The 24,614-nt window shown below is 46.7% G+C and overlaps 1 protein-coding gene across 1 annotated transcript in view; it reads left to right on the top strand.

The window, feature by feature from the left end:
* The window catches only part of DNAH7 (dynein axonemal heavy chain 7), a 1,092,938-nt gene that overhangs the window by 343,644 nt on the left and 724,680 nt on the right, over nucleotides 1-24,614 (top strand). The window contains exons 13-16 of the mRNA XM_063934143.1: nucleotides 131-258; nucleotides 4,198-4,276; nucleotides 17,305-17,529; nucleotides 18,233-18,379. Of these exons, the coding sequence (XP_063790213.1) occupies nucleotides 131-258; nucleotides 4,198-4,276; nucleotides 17,305-17,529; nucleotides 18,233-18,379 (579 nt within the window). The remainder of the gene's footprint in view (nucleotides 1-130; nucleotides 259-4,197; nucleotides 4,277-17,304; nucleotides 17,530-18,232; nucleotides 18,380-24,614) is intronic.

The following is a 24,614-nucleotide window of genomic DNA, read 5'->3' on the forward strand; positions in this document are numbered from 1 at the left end:
AATATAAACTATTAACATTTCTATTTTTGAAAGCATCCTTATTTTGCAGCATTTTTTCCACACTTGCCATCTGAATATATATATACTTCAAATAAAATCTTGTAAACCAAGATACGCTGTTTTTGTTCAGTTCATTCGCTTAGGGATGTTTGAACTCCACTGTGATGAACTGACCAGAGCTTTGGCAAAGCGGTCAGAAGCTATTTGTGGAAAACTGATAGAGAAAATGTTTAAAGATCACCAGGAGACCAACAGAGGGTAAGTTCTCTGCTGCAATGAAGCTTAACTTATGTTTTCTCTCATGATGAGAGAATTATTAAATAACCTGTTTTATGGTACATGCTGTGTGAGTAGATATTTTCCTGGGGGTGTCTCGTATGTTTATTTTCTCCACTATGTAAATAGTGAAGCAGTAAAACAGTTCCCCTGTATACATAAAAGTTAAATATCTTTTATATTCATGCTATTAGCTAGTAAGAAAATGAGACTTCTACAGTATATAAAAATATGGGCCTAATTCAGAGTTGATCGCAGCAGCAAATTTGTTAGGAGTTGGGCAAAACCATGTGCACTGCACATTGCAGTGTAAAAATAAAGCAGCCAATATTTACCCTGCACAGAAACAAAATTAAATAACCCACCCAAATCTAACTCTCTCTGCAAATATTATATCTGCCACACCTGCAGTGCACATGGTTTTGCCCAACTGCCAATAAATTTGCTGCTGCAATCAGATCTGAATTACCCCCTATATGCAAAAAAATGTAAGGAAAAAATATAATTCCTTGGACATTGTGTAGATATTAACATTTAATCTGTATGTCTATAAACTAACTTCACCAGCTCTGTTGCATCAATTAGCTAGCACATAGGGGGGAATCCAATTAGGCGCGAGGTTTAGTGAAGTAAAAAACCTTGCGCCCAATTTTGGATTACCACGGGTATGCGCGCTCCCGATACCTGCAGTATTTAATTAAAAGAAAAGGTTGCAGGGTTTTCAGCGCTGAAAACCCTGCGGCGCGTGTAAAAAGAAACTAAGATACCTGCCTGTCCAGTGCTCTCTGGTAGATTTCTTGGCCCCCGGTGGTCTCCCCTCCAACTTACCACTGGGTAGGGGGCTGCTGGAAGTCCCAGGGGCTGCTGGAAGGCTCCGGGGGTACTGGAAGGCGCAAGGGCTGCTGGGAGATGTAGTTCTCCCAGCAGTGGGCTCCGGTGGGGGATTACACTGCAGGTGGGGGGTCCCACATAACAGGAGACACTCGTATACATGCACACACACATAACACACTCACACACACTTGCAAACATTCACACACACTGCACACACACTCCACACAACTCACATACTCACCACTGCTGCAGAGTACCAGCTACGACCCTGGATGAAGAAGACCTCATTTCGGAAGGTGAGAAATTACTGACTAATTAAGCTAATTGGAAACTTCAAATTAGCTACCAATTGTCCGCAGGAAAAACACTGTGTTGCAGGGTTTTTACATTTCCTGCGTGCAATTGGATTCCTTCCATAAAGTCAAAATAACAGAGCATCACTTCTTTTCTTAGGTTTATAATTGTTAAATACTTGCACAATCTGCTTGGCTTTATGAAGTTAATGTTTAACAATAATGCAGATTTCCTCTATGAAGGCTGTTACAGAGAAGAGAATTGTAGTATACAGTGCCTGGTGATGGTGGCTTTTTGTATAAATTTTAAAGTTTGTGGATTATTAGTTGCTAAAGTCAAATAATGTAGCCCTGTGTGGCTACAAGTTGTGTATATTTAATGAAGTGTCTTTTATTTCTTTTCAGAAATATGGGTGACATAGGATGTAGTTGTGCGACCGACGGCCTCACAATACCGACGGTGGGATCCCGTCCCCTAACAATCCCGATAGTCAGCATGCCGACTAACAGGGACTATTCCCACTTGTGGGTGTCTATGACACCCACAGAGTGGGAATAGAACCTGTGGCGAGCGCAGCAAGACTGCAAGGAGCTTCATTGCGCTCAACCCCCACCCCCGCTGGGCATCTCGAAGCCAGGATCCCGGCGTCGGTATGGTGACCAACCCAGGGGACATAGGTGATGAATACTGAAATGCAGATGAGAGGGCTATGTGATAGGTTCCAAGTTTATGGAACTGGCAGGAATTCAGCGAGGTTGCCACAAAATATAAAGCTAGTCAGTTATAACACTGATACAGCCTTATAACTAATTGCTGCTTTACATTTTTCTGAATTTGTGCCGTTTCCGTAAAATTGCAACCTATAAAATAAATCCTGAAAAATCAATACTGTGTATATATATATATATATATATTTAAGATGCTGAAAATTCTATGTGACCCCTTATTATATTCAACATTAAGATGCTGAAAATTCTATGTGACCCCTTATTATATTCAACATGTCTTCATGGTTTAAAAAAAATCTTCATCTGTAGCACTTTTTTCAGTATGTAGACAAACCTGTTATCTCTGCAATACAGGAAAGGGGCAGTGTCACCATTAAACAGACCTAGGCTGCCCAGAGTGCCAGTGACTAGGACCAGAGCTGGCCCTAACTACTTTGGTGCCTTAGGCAAGATTTTGAGATTTTGGCTGGTGCCTCCTAGCAGATGATCCCAGGCTCTCCCCTCACAGCACAAAGAGGGATGGGTTTTAGGGGAAAGTCCCTTATACCCCCACCTCAGAAAAAAAGTTGAGTATGAAATCCCGGCGCACGGGATGCCGGCGGTCAGAATACCAATGCCAGCATCCCGATGATGAAGATCCCGACAGGGGTGAGTTATGCACTCTACCACCCTAACCTTAACTTTCCCTTACCGCAGCCTAACCCTAACCTCCCGCATACCTCCCTGGACTGTGCCTAAACCTAACCTCCCACACCCTGGAGCCTTACCCTAACCTCCCCCCCTTAGTGCCTAAACCTAACACCCCCACACCACTGGTGGTGCCTAGCCCTAACCATCCCAGGCCACAGCATAACGCTAACCTCTCTACCCCTACAGCCTCCCAGCTATACTTACCTTCGGTATCCCGGCTCTCAGGAATCCGGTGTCAGAATCCTGATGTGTTCTGGATTCCGGTGTCGGTGTTCTGACGGACGCAGAGATTCTGGTGTCTGTATTTTCGGCTGTTGGGATCCCGACAGTCGGAATATTGAATGTTACCCCAGAAATAATTCTACAGGACACACTCTCCCCTCAGAAAACAGCACCCCAGGGTCTCCCCTCACAGCACCCCTCTCCCCTTAATGCACAGCGCCCCTCATCCATCACAGCACCTATCTCCCAGCACAGCACCCATCACACCTCTCCCAGCTCAGCACAGATCACAGCACAGCGCATCTCACTCAGCACCCCTCACCCAGCAGAGCACCCCTCACCCAGCACACGTCACAGCACAGATAACTCTTGACCCAGCACAACATGCCTCACTTAGCACAGACATTACGGGGTACATCACTAGCTTCATTAGGGGGATATCACAGGGTACATCACTAACATTATCGGGGTGACATCACAGAGTACATCACAGGGTACATCACTAACGTCATCAGAGGGACATCACTAGCGTCATCAGGGGGACCTCACAGGTTACATCACATATATTGTCAGGGGGACACCACATAGTATATCACTAGTGTCATCAGGGGACATCAAAGGGTACATCATTAGCGTCATCAGGGGGACATCACAGGGTACATCACTAGCGGCATCAGGGAGACATCAGAGGGTAGTCAACACCTCGGTGCCCCAATCTACCACTCGCCCTAGACCTGGAATGCGTAAGGTTGCCTATAATGCCTATGCCTAGGGCCAATTCTAGCTAGGATGTTCTTAAAACATGCAATGTGTGACATATGGTCACTCATCCAGTGTTCTATTGCTTCTGCGGCACAGTGATGCCTGCTGATGTGTAGGAGAAGCAGCGATAGCTTCTAACTTGTTGAATACACTTGGATTGTGAAGATTTGTTGTAATGTCACATGTAAGAAGCAGGGGAGCTGGGGACAACACTTCCAAGTGGGTGAAGGTGAGATTTCCATTCAGAGCTTACACTGCCTTGCATATAGAATCCGTATGAACAAAGTGAAACTGGTAAAAACATCAGGGAAAGAAAGAAACAAATAAATATGGAATATAAATTAAATGCTAATTGAATGATGTAATGGACTATGTGCATTTTTTTTAACAGGTTGTGTAGCAAATTTGAAAAGATTGCAGAAAAGGCTCTAAGTACTCCCCCAAATACACATGAACTCATGCAATTGAAGGTATTGTTACATTTTATGCTCTCTTTAAAAAAAATAAATAATAATAAATAATATACAATAATATACAATCAAGACATGACACACCAAGTAATCCTTGTACAGAAGAATAACATGAGGCATCCATCCATGTAATATACAGAAATCTCAATTGAACGGAATACATAAAAGTATACATTTCAGCAGTATAAATAAATATAATTATGTGCATAAGACAAGTCATATAATTATAATGCAAGGATGCTTAAATGTGCAAGCAAATAGATATACAAAATAGATGCACATAAGCCAGGCCATCTAGGTTAAAATGAATAACCAAAACAAAATGAAATAAGAAAATAATAATTTAAAAAAAATAGTAATGTAACGATCGGCTAAAAGCATATCAACAGGTTTTGTCATTCATTAGCTGAAAACTGCTGAACTACTAAAAGTAATATAGTGCTTTGTCTGAAGAAAAGTCATAGGGTGACCAGCTGTAGCACACTTCTCCTCAGCCTCTGCAAACATTAAGATTTGTTTTGTGTCCGTATTAACAGCCTATTTTAGTAATTCCGCTAACTCGCCATATTGTAAATGGGTTTGTGGCCTAACCATTTTGGAAGTCGGGATTATCCAAGAATGGAAGAAATAATGATTTCTGAGAGATAAATCAGCCTTATGCTGGATCATATGCCAGAGTTACCTGGTATTCAGGATGCAACTCTTGGTCGTGGAGATGTGGGAAACCAAGTAGGCTGCTATTGTCCAAAATAATCCTCTCAATAGAGGTATTTGCATAATTATCACAGTCATGAATCCAATCAGATAGGTAACAGAACATGGCTGCCTGGTTGTACATCTGTACAGTATATCTGGGAAACTTATCCCACCAATCTCTCTGGTTTGCCGCAACTTCAGAAGATTTTTGGCATTTTCTCTTACGTCCTAGAGGATGCTGGGGTCCATTTTAGTGCCATGGGGTATAGACGGGTCCTTTCGGAGCCACTGGCACTGTAAGAGTTTAATAGTGTGGGCTGGCCCCTTCCTCTATGCCCCTCCTACCAGACTCAGTTTAGAAAATATGCCCAGAGGAGCCGGTCACAGCTAGGGGAGCTCTTAGGAGTTTTTATACTTTTATTGTTTTCTGAGTTTGTTAGGTTACAGGAAGGCTGCTGGCAACAGCCTCCCTGCTTCGTGGGACTTATGGGGGGAGTAGGAACCAACTCTTGAAGTTAATGGTTCTCTATCTCCGCTGACAGGACACTGAGCTCCTGAGGGTGCTGATCGCAAGCCCACGAGGCGACCGCTCACTCCCACAGCATGGCCGCTACCCCCTAACAGAGCCAGAAGAAAGAAGAGTGGTGAGTACAGCGCCGACGTCCCGGTTAGCGGGTCGCCATCGGGTATGGCGGCACAAGGGTGGGATCGAAGCTCTGACAGGCTACGCTTCAGGAAGGCTCAGCAACACACTGTGTAGGCGCTGTGAGGGGCGTCCTGAGCCAGCGCGCAAACACCCTAAACTGGTCACTCAGCTAACAGGGGCTAATCCCGCTATTAGCAACAAACACTTCAGGCCAGTATAAACAATTAGTGCGGGAAGCCGTGCGCCATTGCAAGGGGTGGGGCTTCCTGTCAGATCGGATCCAGCACTCACCAGTGCCACTCTCTCCCTGCAGATACATGGGAAAGAACGCTGACAGGGAGCGCTGCCCTCCACATAACTCCAGCATACCTCTGTGGTACCAGGGTGTTATAGACAGGGGGGAGTGTGACACTAGTACTAATTACCCTATTAAGGGTAGTTAGTCAGCGCCAGGCTTTTATCATAATAATTGCCTACAGGGGCGCTGTGTGGCTGGCTCCTTATACTCTGGGACTCTTTGAACGTACTCTGGGGGAAACTGTGTCTGACATTTCTCTATCGTCCTAGTGGATGCTGGGGTTCCTGAAAGGACCATGGGGAATAGCGGCTCCGCAGGAGACAGGGCACAAAAAGTAAAGCTTTAGGATCAGGTGGTGTGCACTGGCTCCTCCCCCTATGACCCTCCTCCAAGCCTCAGTTAGGTTTTTGTGCCCGGCCAAAAAGGGTGCAATCTAGGTGGCTCTCCTAAAGAGCTGCTTAGAAAAGTTTAGCTTAGGTTTTTTATTTTACAGTGAGTCCTGCTGGCAACAGGATCACTGCATCGAGGGACTTAGGGGAGAAGAAGTGAACTCACCTGCGTGCAGGATGGATTGGCTTCTTAGGCTACTGGACATTAGCTCCAGAGGGACGATCACAGGTACAGCCTGGATGGTCACCGGAGCCTCGCCGCCGGCCCCCTTGCAGATGCTGAAAAGAGAAGAAGGTCCAGAATCGGCGGCAGAAGACTCCTCAGTCTTCTTAAGGTAGCGCACAGCACTGCAGCTGTGCGCCATTGCTCTCAGCACACTTCACACGTCAGTCACTGAGGGTGCAGGGCGCTGGGTGGGGGCGCCCTGGGCAGCAATGAAAATCCTTTTTTTGGCAAAAAAAATACCTCACATATAGCCTCCGGGGCTATATGGAGATATTTAACCCCTGCCAGAATCCATTTTTAAGCGGGAGACGAGCCCGCCGAAAAAGGGGCGGGGCCTATCTCCTCAGCACACAGCGCCATTTCCTCACACAGTTCCGCTGGTCAGGAAGGCTCCCAGGCTCTCCCCTGCACTGCACTACAGAAACAGGGTTAAATCAAGAGAGGGGGGGCAAAATTTGGCGAAATTGTGATTTTATAAAAGCAGCTATAAGGGAGCACTTATTATAAGGCTATCCCTGTAAAATATAGCGCTTTGGTGTGTGCTGGCAAACTCTCCCTCTGTCTCCCCAAGGGGCTAGTGGGGTCCTGTCCTCTATCAGAGCATTCCCTGTGTGTGTGTGCTATATGTCGGTACGTGTGTGTCGACATGTATGAGGACGATGTTGGTGAGGAGGCGGAGCAAATTGCCTGTAATGGTGATGTCACTCTCTAGGGAGTCGACACCGGAATGGATGGCTTATTTATGGAATTACGTGATAATGTCAACACGCTGCAAGGTCGGTTGGCGACATGAGACGGCTGGCAAACAAATTAGTACCTGTCCAGGCGTCTCAAACACCGTCAGGGGCGTTAAAACGTCCTTTTACCTCAGTCGGTCGACAGACACAGACACGGACACTGATTTCAGTGTCGACGGTGAAGAAACAAACGTATTTCCCTTTAGGGCCACACGTTACTTGTTAAGGGCAATGAAGGAGGTGTTACATATTTCTGATACTACAAGTACCACAAAAGAGGGTATTATGTGGGATGTGAAAAAACTACCTGTAGTTTTTCCTGAATCAGATAAATTAAATGAAGTGTGTGATGATGCGTGGTTTCCCCCCGATAGAAAATTATTGGCGGTATACCCTTTCCCGCCAGAAGTTAGGGCGCGGTGGGAAACACCCCTTAGGGTGGATAAGGCGCTCACACGCTTATCAAAACAAGTGGCGGTACCGTCTATAGATAGGGCCGTCCTCAAGGAGCCAGCTGACAGGAGGCTGGAAAATATCATAAAAAGTATATACACACATACTGGTGTTATACTGCGACCAGCGATCGCCTCAGCCTGGATGTGCAGAGCTGGGGTGGCTTGGTCGGATTCCCTGACTAAAAATATTGATACCCTTGACAGGGACAGTATTTTATTGACTATAGAGCATTTAAAGGATGCATTTCTATATATACGAGATGCACAGAGGGATATTTGCACTCTGGCATCAAGAGTAAGTGCGATGTCCATATCTGCCAGAAGATGTTTATGGACACGACAGTGGTCAGGTGATGCAGATTCCAAACGGCACAAAGGTGTATTGCCGTATAAAGGAAGAGGAGTTATTTGGGGTCGGTCCATCGGACCTGGTGGCCACGGCAACTGCTGGAAAATCCACCGTTTTTACCCTAAGTCACATCTCTGCAGAAAAAGACACCGTCTTTTCAGCCTCAGTCCTTTCGTCCCTATAAGAGTTTATCTGCCCAGGGATAGAGGAAAGGGAAGAAGACTGCAGCAGGCAGCCCATTCCCAGGAACAGAAGCCTTCCACCGCTTCTGCCAAGCTCTCAGCATGACGCTGGGACCGTACAGGACCCCTGGATCCTACAAGTAGTATCCCAGGGGTACAGATTGGAATGTCGAGACGTTTCCCCCTCGCAGGCTCCTGAAGTCTGCTTTACCAAGGTCTCCCTCCGACAAGGAGGCAGTATGGAAAACAATTCACAAGCTGTATTCCCAGCAGGTGATAATCAAATTACCCCTCCTACAACAAGGAAAGGGGTATTATTCCACACTATATTGTGGTACTGAAGCCAGAAGGCTAGGTGAGACCTATTCTAAATCTAAAAAATTTGAACACTTACAAAGGTTCAAATCAAGATGGAGTCACTCAGAGCAGTGATAACGAACCAGGAAGAAGGGGACTATATAGTGTCCCGGGACATCAGGGATGCTTACCTCCATGTCCCAAATTTGCCCTTCTCACTAAGGGTACTTCAGGTTCGTGGTACAGAACTGTCACTATCAGTTTCAGACGCTGCCGTTTGGATTGTCCACGGCACCCCGGGTCTTTACCAAGGTAATGGCCGAAATGATGATTCTTCTTCGAAGAAAAGGCGTCTTAATTATCCCTTACTTGGACGATCTCCTGATAAGGGCAAAGTCCAGGGAACAGTTGGAGGTCGGAGTAGCACTATCTCGGATACTGCTACAACAGCACGGGTGGATTCTAAATATTCCAAAATCGCAGCTGATCCCAACGACACGTCTGCTGTGCCTAGGGATGATTCTGGACACAGTCCAGAAAAAGGTGTTTCTCCCGGAAGAGAAAGCCAGGGAGTTATCCGAGCTAGTCAGGAACCTCCTAAAACCAGGAAAAGTGTCAGTGCATCATTGCACAAGGGTCCTGGTAAAAATGGTGGCTTCCTACGAAGCAATTCCATTCGGCAGATTTCACGCAAGAACTTTTCAGTGGGATCTGCTGGACAAATGGTCCGGATCGCATCTTCAGATGCATCAGCGGATAACCCTATATCCAAGGACAAGGGTGTCTCTCCTGTGGTGGTTACAGAGTGCTCATCTACTAGAGGGCCGCAGATTCGGCATTCAGGATTGGATGCTGGTGACCACGGAGGCCAGCCCGAGAGGCTGGGGAGCAGTCACACAAGGAAAAAATTTCCAGGGAGTGTGATCAAGTCTGGAGACTTTTCTCCACATAAATATACTGGAGCTAAGGGTAATTTTATAATGCTCTAAGCTTAGCAAGACCTCTGCTTCAAGGCAGCCGGTATTGATCCAGTGGGAAAAACATCACGGCAGTCGCCCACGTAAACAGACAGGGCGGCACAAGAAGCAGGAGGGCAATGGCAAAAACTGCAAGGACTTTTCGCTGGGCGGAAAATCATGTGATAGCACTGTCAGCAGTGTTTCATTCCGGGAATGGAAACTGGGAAGCAGACTTCCTCAGCAGGCACGACCTCCACCCGGGAGAGTGGAAACTTCATCGGGAAGTTTTTCCACATGATTGTGAACCGTTGGGAAATACCAAAGGTGGACATGATGGCGTCCCGTCTGAACAAAAAACGGGACAGGTATTGCGCCAGGTCAAGAGACCCTCAGGCAATAGCTGTGGACGTTCTGGTAACACCGTGGGTGTACCAGTCGGTGTATGTGTTCCCTCCTCTGCTTCTCATACCTAAGGTACTGAGAATTATAAGACGTAGAGGAGTAAGAACTATACTCATGGCTCCGGATTGGCCAAGAAGGACTTGGTACCCGGAACTTCAAGAGATGCTCACAGAGGACTTATGGCCTCTGCCGCTAAGAAGGGACTTGCTTCAGCAAGTACCATGTCTGTTCCAAGACTTACCGCAGCTGCGTTTGACGGCATGGCGGTGGAACGCCGGATCCTAAGGGAAAAAGGCATTCCGGAAGAGGTCATTCCTACCCTGGTCAAAGCCAGGAAGGAGGTGACCGCACAACATTATCACCACATGTGGCGAAAATATGTTGCGTGGTGTGAGGCCAGGAAGGCCCCACGAAGAAATTTCAACTCGGTCGATTCCTGTATTTCCTGCAAACAGGAGTGTCTATGGGCCTCAAATTGGGGTCCATTAAGGTTCAAATTTCGGCCCTGTCGATTTTCTTCCAGAAAGAATTGGCTTCAGTTCCTGAAGTCCAGAAGTTTGTCAAGGGAGTATTGCATATACAACCCCCTTTTTGTGCCTCCAGTGGCACTGCAGGATCTCAACGTAGTTCTGGGATTCCTCAAATCACATTGGTTTAAAACCAGTCAAATCTGTGGATTTGAAGCATCTCACATGAAAAGTGACCATGCTCTTGGCCCTGGCCTGGGCCAGGCGAGTGTCAAATTGGTGGTTTTTTTCTCAAAAAAGCCCATATCTGTTTGTCCATTCGGACAGGGCAGAGCTGCGGACTCGTCCCCAGTTCTCTCCCTAAGGGGGTGTCAGTGTTTCACCTGAACCAGCTTATTGTGGTGCCTTGCGCCTACTAGGGACTTGGAGGACTCCAAGTGGCTAGATGTTGTCAGGGCCCTGAAAATATAGGTTCCAGGACGGCTGGAGTCAGGAAAACTGACTTGCTGTTATCCTGTATGCACCCAACAAACTGGGTGCTCTTGCTTCTAAGCAGACTATTGCTAGTTGGATGTGTAATACAATTCAGCTTGCACATTCTGTGGCAGGCCTGCCACAGCCAAAATATGTAAATGCCCATTCCACAAGGAAGGTGGGCTCATCTTGGGCGGCTGCCCGAGGGGTCTCGGCTTTACAACTTTGCCGAGCGGCTACTTAGTCAGGGGCAAACACGTTTGTAAAATCCTACAAATTTGATACCCTGGCTAAGGAGGACCTGGAGTTCTCTCATTCGGTGCTGCAGAGTCATCCGCACTCTCCCGCCCGTTTGGGAGCTTTGGTATAATCCCCATGGTCCTTTCAGGAACCCCAGCATCCACTAGGACGATAGAGAAAATAAGAATTTACTTACCGATAATTCTATTTCTCGGAGTCCGTAGTGGATGCTGGGCGCCCATCCCAAGTGCGGATTATCTGCAATACTTGTACATAGTTACAAAAATCGGGTTATTATTGTTGTGAGCCATCTTTTCAGAGGCTCCGCTGTTATCATACTGTTAACTGGGTTCAGATCACAGGTTGTACAGTGTGATTGGTGTGGCTGGTATGAGTCTTACCCGGGATTCAAAATCCTTCCTTATTGTGTACGCTCGTCCGGGCACAGTATCCTAACTGAGGCTTGGAGGAGGGTCATAGGGGGAGGAGCCAGTGCACACCACCTGATCCTAAAGCTTTACTTTTTGTGCCCTGTCTCCTGCGGAGCCGCTATTCCCCATGGTCCTTTCAGGAACCCCAGCATCCACTACGGACTCCGAGAAATAGAATTATCGGTAAGTAAATTCTTATTTTTCCTGTGTCTGTGTAAGTGTGTATATCCCACATTACCATGCCTAAGGACTTTGGCCCTCATTCCGAGTTGATCGCTCGCTAGCTGCTTTTAGCAGCAGTGCAAACGCTAGGCCGCCGCCCTCTGGGAGTGTATCTTAGCTTAGCAGAAGTGCGACCGAAAGGTTAGCAGAACTGCTCGTAAAAATGTTCATGCAGTTTCAGAGTGGCTCCAAACCTACTCCTACCTTGCGATCACTGCAGACAGTTTAGTTCCTGCTTTGACGTCACAAACACGCCCTGCGTTCGGCCAGCCACTCCCCCGTTTCCCCGGGCACGCCTGTGTTTTTACCTGACCCGCCTGCGTTTTTTAGCACACTCCCGGAAAACGGTCAGTTACCACCCAGAAACACCCACTTCCTGTCAATCACTCACCGATCAACAGAGCGACAGAAAAGCATCGCTCGACCTTGTGTAAAACTGCATAGTTTTGTGTGAAAGTACTTCGCGCGTGCGTACTGCGGCCCGTACGCATGCGCAGAAATGCCGCTTTTTAGTCTGATCGCTGCGCTGCGAACAACGGCAGCTAGCGATCAACTCGGAATGAGGGCCTCTGTGTCCTGTGCTGCGGAGTGTTTATCTTCTACTGAGGAGTCTATTCCATGTACTCAGGACTGCACTATACTGTCTCAGCCTTCTGAATCCGAACCCCCATGGGTAGATTCTTTAAGGGGAATGATATCCCAGATTTCAAATAGGATGTCACATACTGAGAAAGAGACGCAGTTTTTGAGAAAATCTGTAGAGCGTTTGAAGTATTCAGCTCCCACTACTTCATCTAAGAGCCCACCTACATACCCAAAAAAGCATACACTTGCCCAGATAATGCAAGCTGACACTGATACCGACTCTGATACAGGGGACGGTGATAGGGATATGCAGGGGGGAGATGCATTCCTTGCTAAAGGGGTGCAGCTCATGATTGAAGCCGTTAGGAATGTTTTGCATATTACTGAGAAGGTACCTGAGCCGGAAGAGGAATCTTATTTTACAGTAAATAAGAAATCCTCGCTCACCTTCCCAGCTTCAAAGCAGTTAAACTCCTTATTTGAAAAATCCTGGGAAAACCCAGAGAAAAAATTCCAAATCCATAAAAGAATTCTCATTGCTTTCCCTTTCCCTGAAGAGGATAGGAAGAAGTGGGAAAACCCACCTATAGTAGACGCTTCTGTATCTAGGTTGTTTAAAAAGGTGGTTTTACCTGTCCCTGGTTCAGCCGCCTTAAAGGAGCCAGCTGACCGCAAAATTGAGACTACGCTCAAATCTCTATACACGGCTACAGGTGCACTATTACTTGTGCGTGGCTTTCTAAAGCCATAGTAAAATGGTCAAGCACTTTACTAGAGGACTTTGATACTATGGATAGGAGTGACATTGACTTGTTTTACCGTCACATATAGGATTCTGCAGGTTTCATGGTGGAAGTCATGAAGGACATTGGTCTGCTTAATGCGAGGGCTACTTCCATGGCAGTATCGACACGCAGAGGACTCTGGCTACGCCAATGGACTGCGGATGCAGAATCCAAGAAAAGTGTGGAGAACCTACCCTTCACAGGTCAGGCACTATTTTGGGCCGAATTGGATGCGTGGATTTCCACAGCGACTGCGGGTAAGTCGACATTTCTTCCCTCCGCAGCAGCACCGGCTAGGAAATCTTATCCTACGCCAACACTGCAGTCCTTTCGGACCGCAAAATTTAAAAAATCCAAAACTCCCCCCACCTTCTTTAGAGGAGGTCGGGGAAAATCCAGAAAACCTGCATCAACAGGTTCCCAGGAACAGGTTCTGCTTCATCCAAGCATCTTCCAGTGAGAGAGTGTTGCAGAACCTTCCAAAGTCACATTTGGAGCCGACAAGGAGACTGCCCGTCCTGGGGATGATAATCGACATGGAAGTGCAGAGGGTGTTTCTACCAGTGGAGAAAGCTTTGGTGATCCAATCAATGGTACGGGATGTTCTGAAGCCAGCCCGGGTATTGGTTCATCAGTGCATTCACCTTCTGGGGAAGATGGTAGCCTCCTACGAGGCTCTTCAGTACGGAAGATTCCATGCGAGGTCCTTCCAACTGGATCTCCTAGACAAATGGTTGGGATCACATCTTCACATGCACCATTGGATACGCCTGTCGCCGAAAGCCAGAATTTCACTCCTCTGGTGGCTGCAAACTTCTCGCCTACTCGAGGGCCACAGGTTTGGGATTCAGAATTGAATCCTTCTAACCACGGATGCAAGTCTCAGAGGTTGGGGAGCAGTCACCCAAGGGGAAAACTTTCAAGGAAAGTGGTCAAGTCTGGAATCCATCCTTCCGATAAACATTCTGGAACTAAGGGCCATATACAACGGCCTTTACAAGCAGCGCATCTTCTGCAAGATCAGGCCGTTCAGGTTCAGTCGGACAATGTAACGGCAGTGTCCTACACAAACCGACAGGGCGGAATGAAGAGCAGAGCGGCAATGTTAGAGGTAACAAGAATCCTCCTCTGGGCAGAAAAGCACGCGGTGGTGCTGTCAGCAATCATTCCGGGAGTGGACAACTGAGAAGCGGACTTCCTCAGCAGACACGATCTCCATCCAGGAGAATGGGGCCTCCACCCGGAGGTGTTCGCAGAGGTAACAAGCCGATGGGGTGTACCTCAGGTAGACATAATGGCCTCTTGCCTCCACAAAAAGCTTCGGAGGTACTGTTCCAGGTTGAAAGACCCACAGGCAGTGGCGGTGGACGCACTGGTAACTCCGTTGGTGTTCCAGGCAGTGTATGTGCTCCCTCCACTTCCACTCATCCCAAGGATTCTCAAACTAATAAAAAGAACAAGAGTTCAGGCGATCCTCATTGCTCCGGACTGCCCAAGGAGGGCTTGGCACGCGGATCTTCTGGAATTACTGCTGGAAGATCCGAGGCCTCTTCCTCTTCTCGAGGACCTTCTGCAACAGGGGCCGTTCGCCTATCAAGACTTACTGCGGCTACGTTTGACGGCATGGAGGTTGAAAGCCAGATCTTAGCTCGGAAAGGCATTCCGAAAAAGGTCATTCCTACCCTGATACAAGCTAGGAAGGGAGTTACATCTAAACATTACCATCGGATTTGGAAAAAGTATGTGTCTTGGTGTGAATCCAAAAAGTTTCCAGCGGTGGAGTTTCAACTGGGACTGTTTCTCCTCTTTCTGCAAGCAGGTGTGGATATGGGCCTACGCTTGGGCTCCATAAAGGTCCAGATTTCGGCCTTGTCCATTTTCTTCCAGAAACAATTGGCTGCCCTCCCTGAGGTTCAGACATTCTTGAAAGGGGTTCTGCACATCCAACCACCCTTTGTGCCTCCTACGGCACCTTGGGATCTTAATGTGGTGCTGCAGTTCCTGCAATCAGATTGGTTCGAACCTTTGCAGGAGGTGGATGTCAAGTTTCTTACTTGGAAGGCGGTCACACTATTGGCATTGGCATCTGCTGCATCAGAATTGGGGGCATTGTCATGCAAGAGCCCCTACTTGATTTTCCATGAAGATAGAGCTGAGCTCAGAACGCATCAGCAATTTCTTCCAAAGGTTGTGTCAGGTTTTCATATCAACCAACCTATTGTGGTGCCAGTGTCTTCTGACTCCTCAATTACCTCAAACTCCTTCCGTTGCCTGGATATATATTCAATAATATGCCCCCACAGGACCACCATTGATGCCCCCCCAGAACACCATTGGAGTATCCCATGCTTCTAAGTTGTTATCCAAGTAATTCATCCATAGAGTAATTAGGAAATTCCTAAATTTTGTCAGATTTATACTATGCTGGGAAGTGCCAGAGACCTGGGCCACTAGTGATATGATTCAAAGTCACAGACAGGGGGCACAGTGGAGGATTTACCACAAGGCAACCAAAGTGGATGCTTAGGGCCCTGTTGGTCTTAGGGGGCCCTGCTGATCCCTGGGGGCTTGCCAACAAGGCTGTATAAAGGGCTTTTCTGGCGGACTGCGAGTTTTACTGAAATTGTCAGAGAGCTGGACTGGCTGAATACTCCCGGCAGGCTATCAGTAATTAGACAGCTTCTGGGTGCCGGCTCCAGCGCACACCTGTGTCTCCAGTCCTGCAGTACTCTGCGTGTGACCAGTCACGACACACGTGTGTATGAAGTCAGATGCGTAGAGAGAGGAGCCAGGATGTGCACAGAAAAAAACATTAGGTCTTCCATCTTCCAGTGTTTTTTTTTATACAACATCCACCTAATTCAAAATCAAATCATGCAAGAGTGTGTGTGTGTGTGTGTGTGTGTGTGTGTGTGTGTGTGTGTGTGTGTGTGTGTGTGTGTGGAAGGGGGGTTGGTCAGTGTTATTTTAATTACAGTATATAACATCCACCTGCTACAATCATGTCTGTGATGGAGGTATGAACTGACTGGTGATATATCAATATACTATTATACTCTATTTTAAGTGCTACCGTGTATAGGAGATGCCTGCTACAATCAGTGGGACACATATATAATCAATACAGTCACACTGACTGAGTATAATAATGGTTATTTTAAGGAATGTGGGTCCTACTAGGCTGCTACAATCAGTAAGGGGAGGCACTTATATATAATGCAGTCTTCACTAATGTAATTGGGTGTAAGGATAAGTATTATACAGTATGGGTGCCTGCATTATGTATCAGTCGTAGTCCCCTCAGTGATTGTAGCATGTCCCCAATCCCCTATAAGCATGTCCCCCATCTCTGATAATATCCATTATTGCACCCCTCAGTCAGTGACTGTATTGACTATATATCAGTGCCTTTAGTGTGACTCCATTCTACGAGGTCTGACAATTAAGTTAGCGAACTCACCACCACGCAGTAGCGGATTTACCACGAGACCCAGGGGGGCTCTCCAACAGACCATGGAGTCAGAGGGCATTTCTGATTTCCGACAAAAATGTCTGAGTTCCGGACTGGTTAAATACTCCCAGCAGCCTGTCAGTGGCAAGATAGCTGCCAGTTGCCTGCACCTGTCTGTGCGCAGTGCCTACAGTGTGATTTAAGTGCACTAGTACAACTATCATCCGCTTGCTATAATCGGGGGGGGGGGGGGGGGGGGGGCAGATTGGGGAGCATACATTGACTGAGGGACAGCACAATGAGCGGGGGCCTGTCTGCTACAATTGGTGGTAGGGGGGCACACTGAGGATTGTTTGAGGAAGGGGTGCCCAAGTGGTTGCATTGCCTAGGGGCCCATGAGGTCTAAATCAGCCTCTACCGGGGCATACCTATTATCTGTGTTAATGTGCAAATCCACTTTACCTTCCAAATATTGAATTTCCAGGAATAATAATAATAATATGATATAATTTAAACACCACATAAATTACATTGCCAGGACATGTTCTATATCTGGCGCAGTTTTCATAGATGCCGTGTGAACAGATCTAAATCTGCTAAGTATTGTAGATTGCAAAAACATTGTGAGTCGTTTTAGGTTTGTCATTATATGATGTCTTTAGTTATAAATACTTTATAATGGTCATTTTAAAATAAGCTGTACTACAGTTTTAATATTTTTTTTTAATCACCCTTAGGAATACATTCAAAAAGTGGAAGTTGAAGATATGCTGGCTTTGGAGCAGAGTCTTGTAGAAGCCAAAAATCGTTTAATTTTCCTCATAGATTACGTCACACTGTCCCCTGCAGACATTCGTTTGAACAACAGTACTTTCCAGTGGCATGCCCGAATGGGAGAGATTTTTGAGGAGCACAGAAATATAATAAAAGAAAAGACTGCACAGTACCAAGATGGACTAAAGGTCTGGCAAGTTTACTAATCGGTTCTGGTTTCTGAGTAAATTATTTTATTAACAAATGATTTTTTAAAAAGTAGAAATAAATGTTATCCTCTCGGGGGAGTCTTTTAAGATGGGAGTTTCCAAATGCTTTAAAAGGAAAAAAAAAAACCCTACCCAGACAGAGCTAGCCCAGATTTACATCTTTTGCTGCCTTGTTTCTGTTCTGTGCCACCTTCCATGTTTGATGTTACAGACTCCTACTAAAATAATAATAAACATAATTCTCCACAAAAATTAAGTAATTAATGTACAGTTTTGTTCATATTAACATACAGTAGTCCACAGTGGCACACTGTTTAGCTTTGTTTCCTCACAGCTGGCCAGCTATGAGACTCTAATGGGTCAACACAGACTTTGATTTTGGCCATTAGCCAGATGTAGGCCTGTCTAATTATAATGTACTGGATGTGTATTTGGACCCTAAAACTTCTAAAATACATTGTTTGACCTCCATGCTAGCCACTTTTAACTGAACTTCTCATCAGTCCTTCACTGCTAACAGAGCTGTCAGTTAAATGTAACAAATGTAAATACAACTTTTAAAATAGCACCATTTTGGCAGTTTTCTAAATATCTTATACAAAATCATATGTGAGTCTTGTAATGGTGTGCTTTTATATAGCAATTATGCAATTCTTCCATTTACTTTCCAATGTATTTATAGTTGCGTTGCGAGAGATTTATTGAAGAACTGGAAAACTATGGCAAGCAAGTTGAAGAATTTGAAGCATATGGTGATATTAATGAAGTTAATAGATACCTGAAGAAGGCACAAGCGCTGAATGCCAAACTGGAACAAGCAGTTGAAAAGGTTGGTATTGCGTTATATCTCTCTGTTTTACAGAACAAAACAACATCCCTGGTCCAAAACTAAAAAGGTTACATTAAATTACATATTCCAGGGGCCAGTATCTGTCACCATACTTGCATGTGTTGTAATTATTTACTAGCTTTATTGTAGTTCCTATATTTACCCCATTTATTGCTAAACTATTATATTCTTTGAGTTGACTGTACGGTACTGGCGGTACCAGGGGGTCTTAGAAGGGGGTGGGAGTGTTGTAGTATACTGAGCCCTATTAAGGGACTTAGTGTGGCGACCCAGCTAAGTTTTACTTGGTTACAGGGGTGCTGTGTGGCTGGCTCCAATTTCTGTGTCTTCCTCTGGGCTCTGTGTGGGTTAAACTGTGTTTTCACCTTCTGTCTGTGTGTGTGTGTGTGTGTGTGTGTGTGTGTGTGTGTGTGTGTGTGTGTGTGTCCCTTCCGTTACCATGTTCAGGGACTGTGTTTCCTGCACAGCTGAGTGTCTTTCCTACCCTGGAGACTCACTACCCTGTACTCAGGATAGTGTACATTCTCAAGCTAGTGGGGCAGAACCCCCATGGTTAGCTACCATTAAAGGGATGATATCTAATATTTCTACTAAATTGTCCCATAATAAGAAAGAGACGCAGATTTTAAGACAGTCTATGGATGACCCGATGAATAGAGATTCAGTTCCCATACCAGCGTCTCAAACCCCCGCCATTTGCACACAAAAGCGTACTCTGGCCCAACTCGTGCAGTATGATACTGATGACAATACATCAGATCCAGAGGAGGGTGAAGTGGAAGCGAGTGGGTGGGATGCGGTCCTGTCACAAGGAATACAGGCCCTGAAAGAGACTATCAGAAATGTCCTGCACATTCCTGACAAGATGGCGGAGGTAGAGGAGGAATCTTATTTTAATGTAAAAAAGAAATCCTCAACTACTTTTCCTGCATCAAAGGAATTGAATGCCCTATTAGAAACTTAGGCTAACCCAGACAAAAAATTTAATATCCCTAAAAGATTAATTACATCCTTTCCCTTTCCTCTGGAAGATAGAAAGAAATGGGAAAACCCGCCGATTGTGGACGCATCGGTATCTAGGTTGTCATGTAAGATAGTCTTACCAGTTCCTGGGGCAGCACCCTTAAAGGACACAGCTGACCGCAAGTTTGAGAACACTCTCAAATCGTTATACAGATGGGTCTACATTTATCTTGACCTTTAATAGGATTAACTGTGACTGGCCAATTGGATTTAATCCCCTCCTTTAATGACTTAATCCCCTGCTGTATTGTTCTCTGTATTGTTTTGCAGCTGAGAACAATAGATGAAGGGTTTATGCTAATAAGTCATGTTGTGACTAGGCACAGAAAACTGTGATAACGGTGGACCCATCTGTACACTGCTGCTGGGGTGATGCAGAGACCCACTATTGCTTGCACAGGGATCACTAAAGCCATTGCAAAGTGGTCAGGTAGCCTAACCGACGGATTGGATACCTTACCCAGGGGGGAGGTAGTTTTACTCCTGCAGCATATTCAAGACTCTGCTAACTTTATGGTGGAGACCATAAAGGAAATTGGTTTGCTCAACACACGCACCACTGCTATGGCAGTGTCAGCATGCAGGGGCTTGTGGCTACGCCAGTGGACTGTGGATGCGGATTCCAGGAAAGGCGTTGAAAACCTACCATTCACAGGTGAGGCCCTTTTTGGAGATGAACTGGATAAGTGGATAGCTAAGGCTACGGTGGGTAAGTCTACGTACCTTCCTTCAGCATCAGCCCAGCTAGGAAAACCTACTCTGCTCCAACTCTGCAGTCCTTTCGGACAGTGCAATTCAAAGGTAAATCCAAAGGGTTCTTCTACAGCCTTCAAAGGTAATAGAGGTAAACCCACAAAACCAGCAGCTGCAGGTTCTCAGGAACAGACCTCCGGGTCTGCTTCCTCAAAGCCTTCAGCATGACGGTGGTCCGCACTGCCTGGAAGACAGGCAGGTGGGAGCTCGGTTACGTTATTTCAGTCACGTTTGAGCAACATCTTGCCAGGATCCCTGGGTCATAGACCTTATCAACCAGGGATACAGACTGGAGTTTCAGGGACTCCCACCTCACAGATTCTTCAAATCAGGCTTACCAGCTTTTCCGAAAGCAAGTATGACTTTACAGGCAGCAATTCAAAAACTGGTACAGACTCAGGTTATTGTCCCAGTTCCACTTCAACTACAAAACAAAGGTTATTACTCCAGCCTGTTTGTGGTACTGAAACCGAACGGTTCGGTAAGGCCCATTTTAAACCTCAAATCACTGAACCCGTATTTATGGGTGTTCAAATTCAAGATGGAGTCTCTGAGAGTGGTGATCTCAGGTCTGGAGGAGGGGGAATTCCTGGTGTCTCTGGACATCATTGAGGCGTACCTTCATATTCCGATTTGGCCGACTCATCAAGCTTATTTAAGGTTTGCACTACAGGACTGTCACTACCAGTTTCAGGACCTGCCATTTGGCCTCTCCACGACACCGAGGGTATTCACCAAGGTAATGGCAGAGGTGATGTTTCTCCTTCGCAAGCAGGGAGTGAACATAATACCGTACCTGGATGACCTGCTGATAAAAGCGCCTTCCAGGGAGAGGTTGTTGGACAACATTTCCTTCTCAAACCAGCTACTTCAGGATCACGGATGGATTCTGAACCTAACAAAATCCCACCTGGAGCCAACACGGAGGCTTCCGTTTCTGGGGATGATACTGGATACGGAGGAACAGAAGGTATTCCTTCCGTTGGAAAAAGCATTGGTAATCCAGTCGATGGTGCGGGATGTCCTAAAACCAGCCCGGATATCGGTGCATCTATGCATTCGCCTTCTGGGGAAGATGGTCGCGTCTTACGAGGCTCTGCAGTACGGAAGGTTTCATGCGAGGCCCTTCCAGCTGGATCTGCTGGACAAATGGTCCGGATGGCATCTTGACATGCACCAGAGGATACGTCTGTCACCAAAAGCAGGATTTCTCTTCTGTGGTGGCTTCAGACTTCTCACCTGACCGAGGGTCGAAGGTTCGGGATTCAAATTTGGGTTCTGCTAACCACAGACGCAAGCCTCAGAGGTTGGGGAGCAGTCACCCAGGGGGAACAGTTCCAAGGAAAATGGTCAAGTCAGGAAACCATTCTTCCGATCAACATTCTGGAACTAAGGGCCATATACAACGCTCTGCTACTTTCATTGCATCTTCTTCAAAATCATGCCATTCAGGTTCAGTCGGACAATGTGACGGCAGTAACGTCCATAAACTGACAGGGCGGACCGAAGAGCGGACCAGCAATGTCAGAGGTAACAATTTTCCTCTGGACAGAAAGACACGCGATGGCGCTGTCGGCAATCTGCATTCCAGGAGTAGACAACTGGGAAGCGGACTTCCTCAGCAGACACAACCTCTACCCAGGAGAGTGGGGCCTTCACCCGCAGGTGTTCGAGTCCTTGACACGTCTGTAAGGAATTCCACAGATAGACATGATGGCCTCTCGTCTCAACAAGAAGCTAAAGTGGTATTGTTCCAGGTCGAGGGACCCGCAAGCAGTGGCGGTAGACGCTCTGGTGACTCCATGTGTTTACCAAATGGTTTATGTGTTGTCACTTCTTCCACTGACTTACGGCGGGTAAGTCTACGTACCTTCCTTCAGCATCAGCCCAGCTAGGAAAACCTACTCTGCTCCAACTCTGCAGTCCTTTCGGACAGTGCAATTCAAAGGTAAATCAAAAGGGTCCTTCTACAGCCTTCAAAGGTAATAGAGGTAAACCCACAAAACCAGCAGCTGCAGGTTCTCAGGAACAGACCTCCTGGTCTGCTTCCTCAAAGCCTGCAGCATGACGGTGGTCCGCACTGCCTGGAAGACAGGCAGGTGGGAGCTCGGTTACGTTATTTCAGTCACGTTTGAGCAACATCTTGCCAGGATCCCTGGGTCATAGACCTTATCACCCAGTGATACAGACTGGAGTTTCAGGGACTCCCACTTCACAGATTCTTCAAATCAGGCTTACCAGCTTTTCCGAAAGCAAGTATGACTTTACAGGCAGCAATTCAAAAACTGGTACAGACTCAGGTCATTGTCCCAGTTCACCTTCAACTACAAAACAAAGGTTATCACTATAGCCTGTTTGTGGTACCGGAACCGGACGGTTCGGTAAGGCCCATTTTAAACCTCAAATCACTGAACCCGTATTTATTGGTGTTTAAGTTCAAGATGGAGTCTCTGAGAGTGGTGATCACAGGTCTGGAGGAGGGGGAGTTCCTAGTGTCTCTGGACATCAGTGATGCGTACCTTCATATTCCGATTTGGCCGACTCATCAAGCTTGTCTAAGGTTTGCACTACAGGACTGTCACTACCAGTTTCAGGACCTGCCATTTGACCTCTCCACGACACCGAGGGTATTCACCAAGGTAATGGCAGAGGTGATGTTTCTCCTTCGCAAGCAGGGAGTGAACATAATACCGTACCTGGACGACCTGCTGATAAAAGCGCCTTCCAGGGAGAGGTTATTGGACAACATTGCCTTCTCAAACCAGCTACTTCAGGATCACGGATGGATTCTGAACCTAACAAAATCCCACCTGGAACCAACACGGAGGCTTCCGTTTCTGGGGATGATACTGGATACGGAGGAACAGAAGGTATTCCTTCCGTTGGAAAAAACATTGGTAATCCAGTCGATGGTGCGGGATGTCCTAAAACCAGCCCGGATATCAGTGCATCTATGCATTCGCCTTCTGGGGAAGATGGTCGCCTCTTACGAGGCTCTGCAGTACGGAAGGTTTCATGCGAGGCCCTTCCAGCTGGTTCTGCTGGACAAATGGTCCGGATCGCATCTTGACATGCACCAGAGGATACGTCTGTCACCAAAAGCCAGGATTTCTCTTCTGTGGTGGCTTCAGACTTCTCACCTGACTGAGGGTCGAAGGTTCGGGATTCAAATTTGGGTTCTGCTAACCACAGACGCAAGCCTCAGAGGTTGGGGAGCAGTCACCCAGGGGGAACAGTTCCAAGGAAAATGGTCAAGTCAGGAAACCATTCTTCCGATCAACATTCTGGAACTAAGGGCCATATACAACGCTCTGCTACTTTCATTGCATCTTCTTCAAAATCATGCCATTCAGGTTCAGTCGGACAATGTGACGGCAGTAACGTCCATAAACTGACAGGGCGGACCGAAGAGCGGACCAGCAATGTCAGAGGTAACAATTTTCCTCTGGACAGAAAGACACGCAGTGGCTCTGTCGGCAATCTGCATTCCAGGAGTAGACAACTGGGAAGCGGACTTCCTCAGCAGACACAACCTCTACCCAGGAGAGTGGGGCCTTCACCCGCAGGTGTTCGAGTCCTTGACACGTCTGTGAGGAATTCCACAGATAGACATGATGGCCTCTCGTCTCAACAAGAAGCTAAAGTGGTATTGTTCCAGGTCGAGAGACCCGCAAGCAGTGGCGGTAGACGCTCTGGTGACTCCATGGGTCTACCAAATGGTTTACGTGTTGTCACTTCTTCCACTGATCCCAAGAATTCTCAAAAGAATAAAAAGGGAAAAGGTTCAAGCAATTCTCATTGCTCCGGATTGGCAATGGTACGCGGATCTACTGGAGATGCTCCTAGAGGACCGGTGGTCTCTACCACTTCGAGAGGATCTTCTACAACAGGGGCCGTTTGTCTATCAAGACTTACCATGGCTACGTTTGACTGAATGGAAGTTGAGCGTCAAATTTTAACTCGGAAAGGCATTCCGAACAAAGTTATTTCAACCCTGATTCAAGCCAGAAAAGGGGTAACGTCGAGACATTACCACCTTATTTGGAAAAAATATGTCTCGTGGTGTGAAAACAGGAAATTTCCTGCAGTGGAATTTCAACTGGGACATTTTCTCCTTTTCTAGATGTGGGCCTACGTTTGGGCTCCTTGAAGGTCCAAATTTCGGCCTTATCCATTTTCCAGAAACAATTGGCTTCTCTCCTTGAAGTTCAGACATTTTTGAAGGGAATTCTGCACATCCAACCGCCCTTTGTGCCTCCTACGGCACCTTGGGATCTCAACGTGGTGTTGCAGTTCCTGCAATCAGAATGGTTTGAGCCTTTACAGGACATTGATGTAAAGTTTCTTACGTGGAAGGCCGTCACACTGTTGGCCTTGGCTTCTGCAAGGCATGTGTCGGAGCTGGGGGCGTTGTCTCACAAAAGCCCCTATTTGATTT

This window comes from Pseudophryne corroboree, chromosome 7 (assembly GCF_028390025.1).
Source record: "Pseudophryne corroboree isolate aPseCor3 chromosome 7, aPseCor3.hap2, whole genome shotgun sequence".
Lineage (NCBI taxonomy): Eukaryota > Metazoa > Chordata > Amphibia > Anura > Myobatrachidae > Pseudophryne > Pseudophryne corroboree.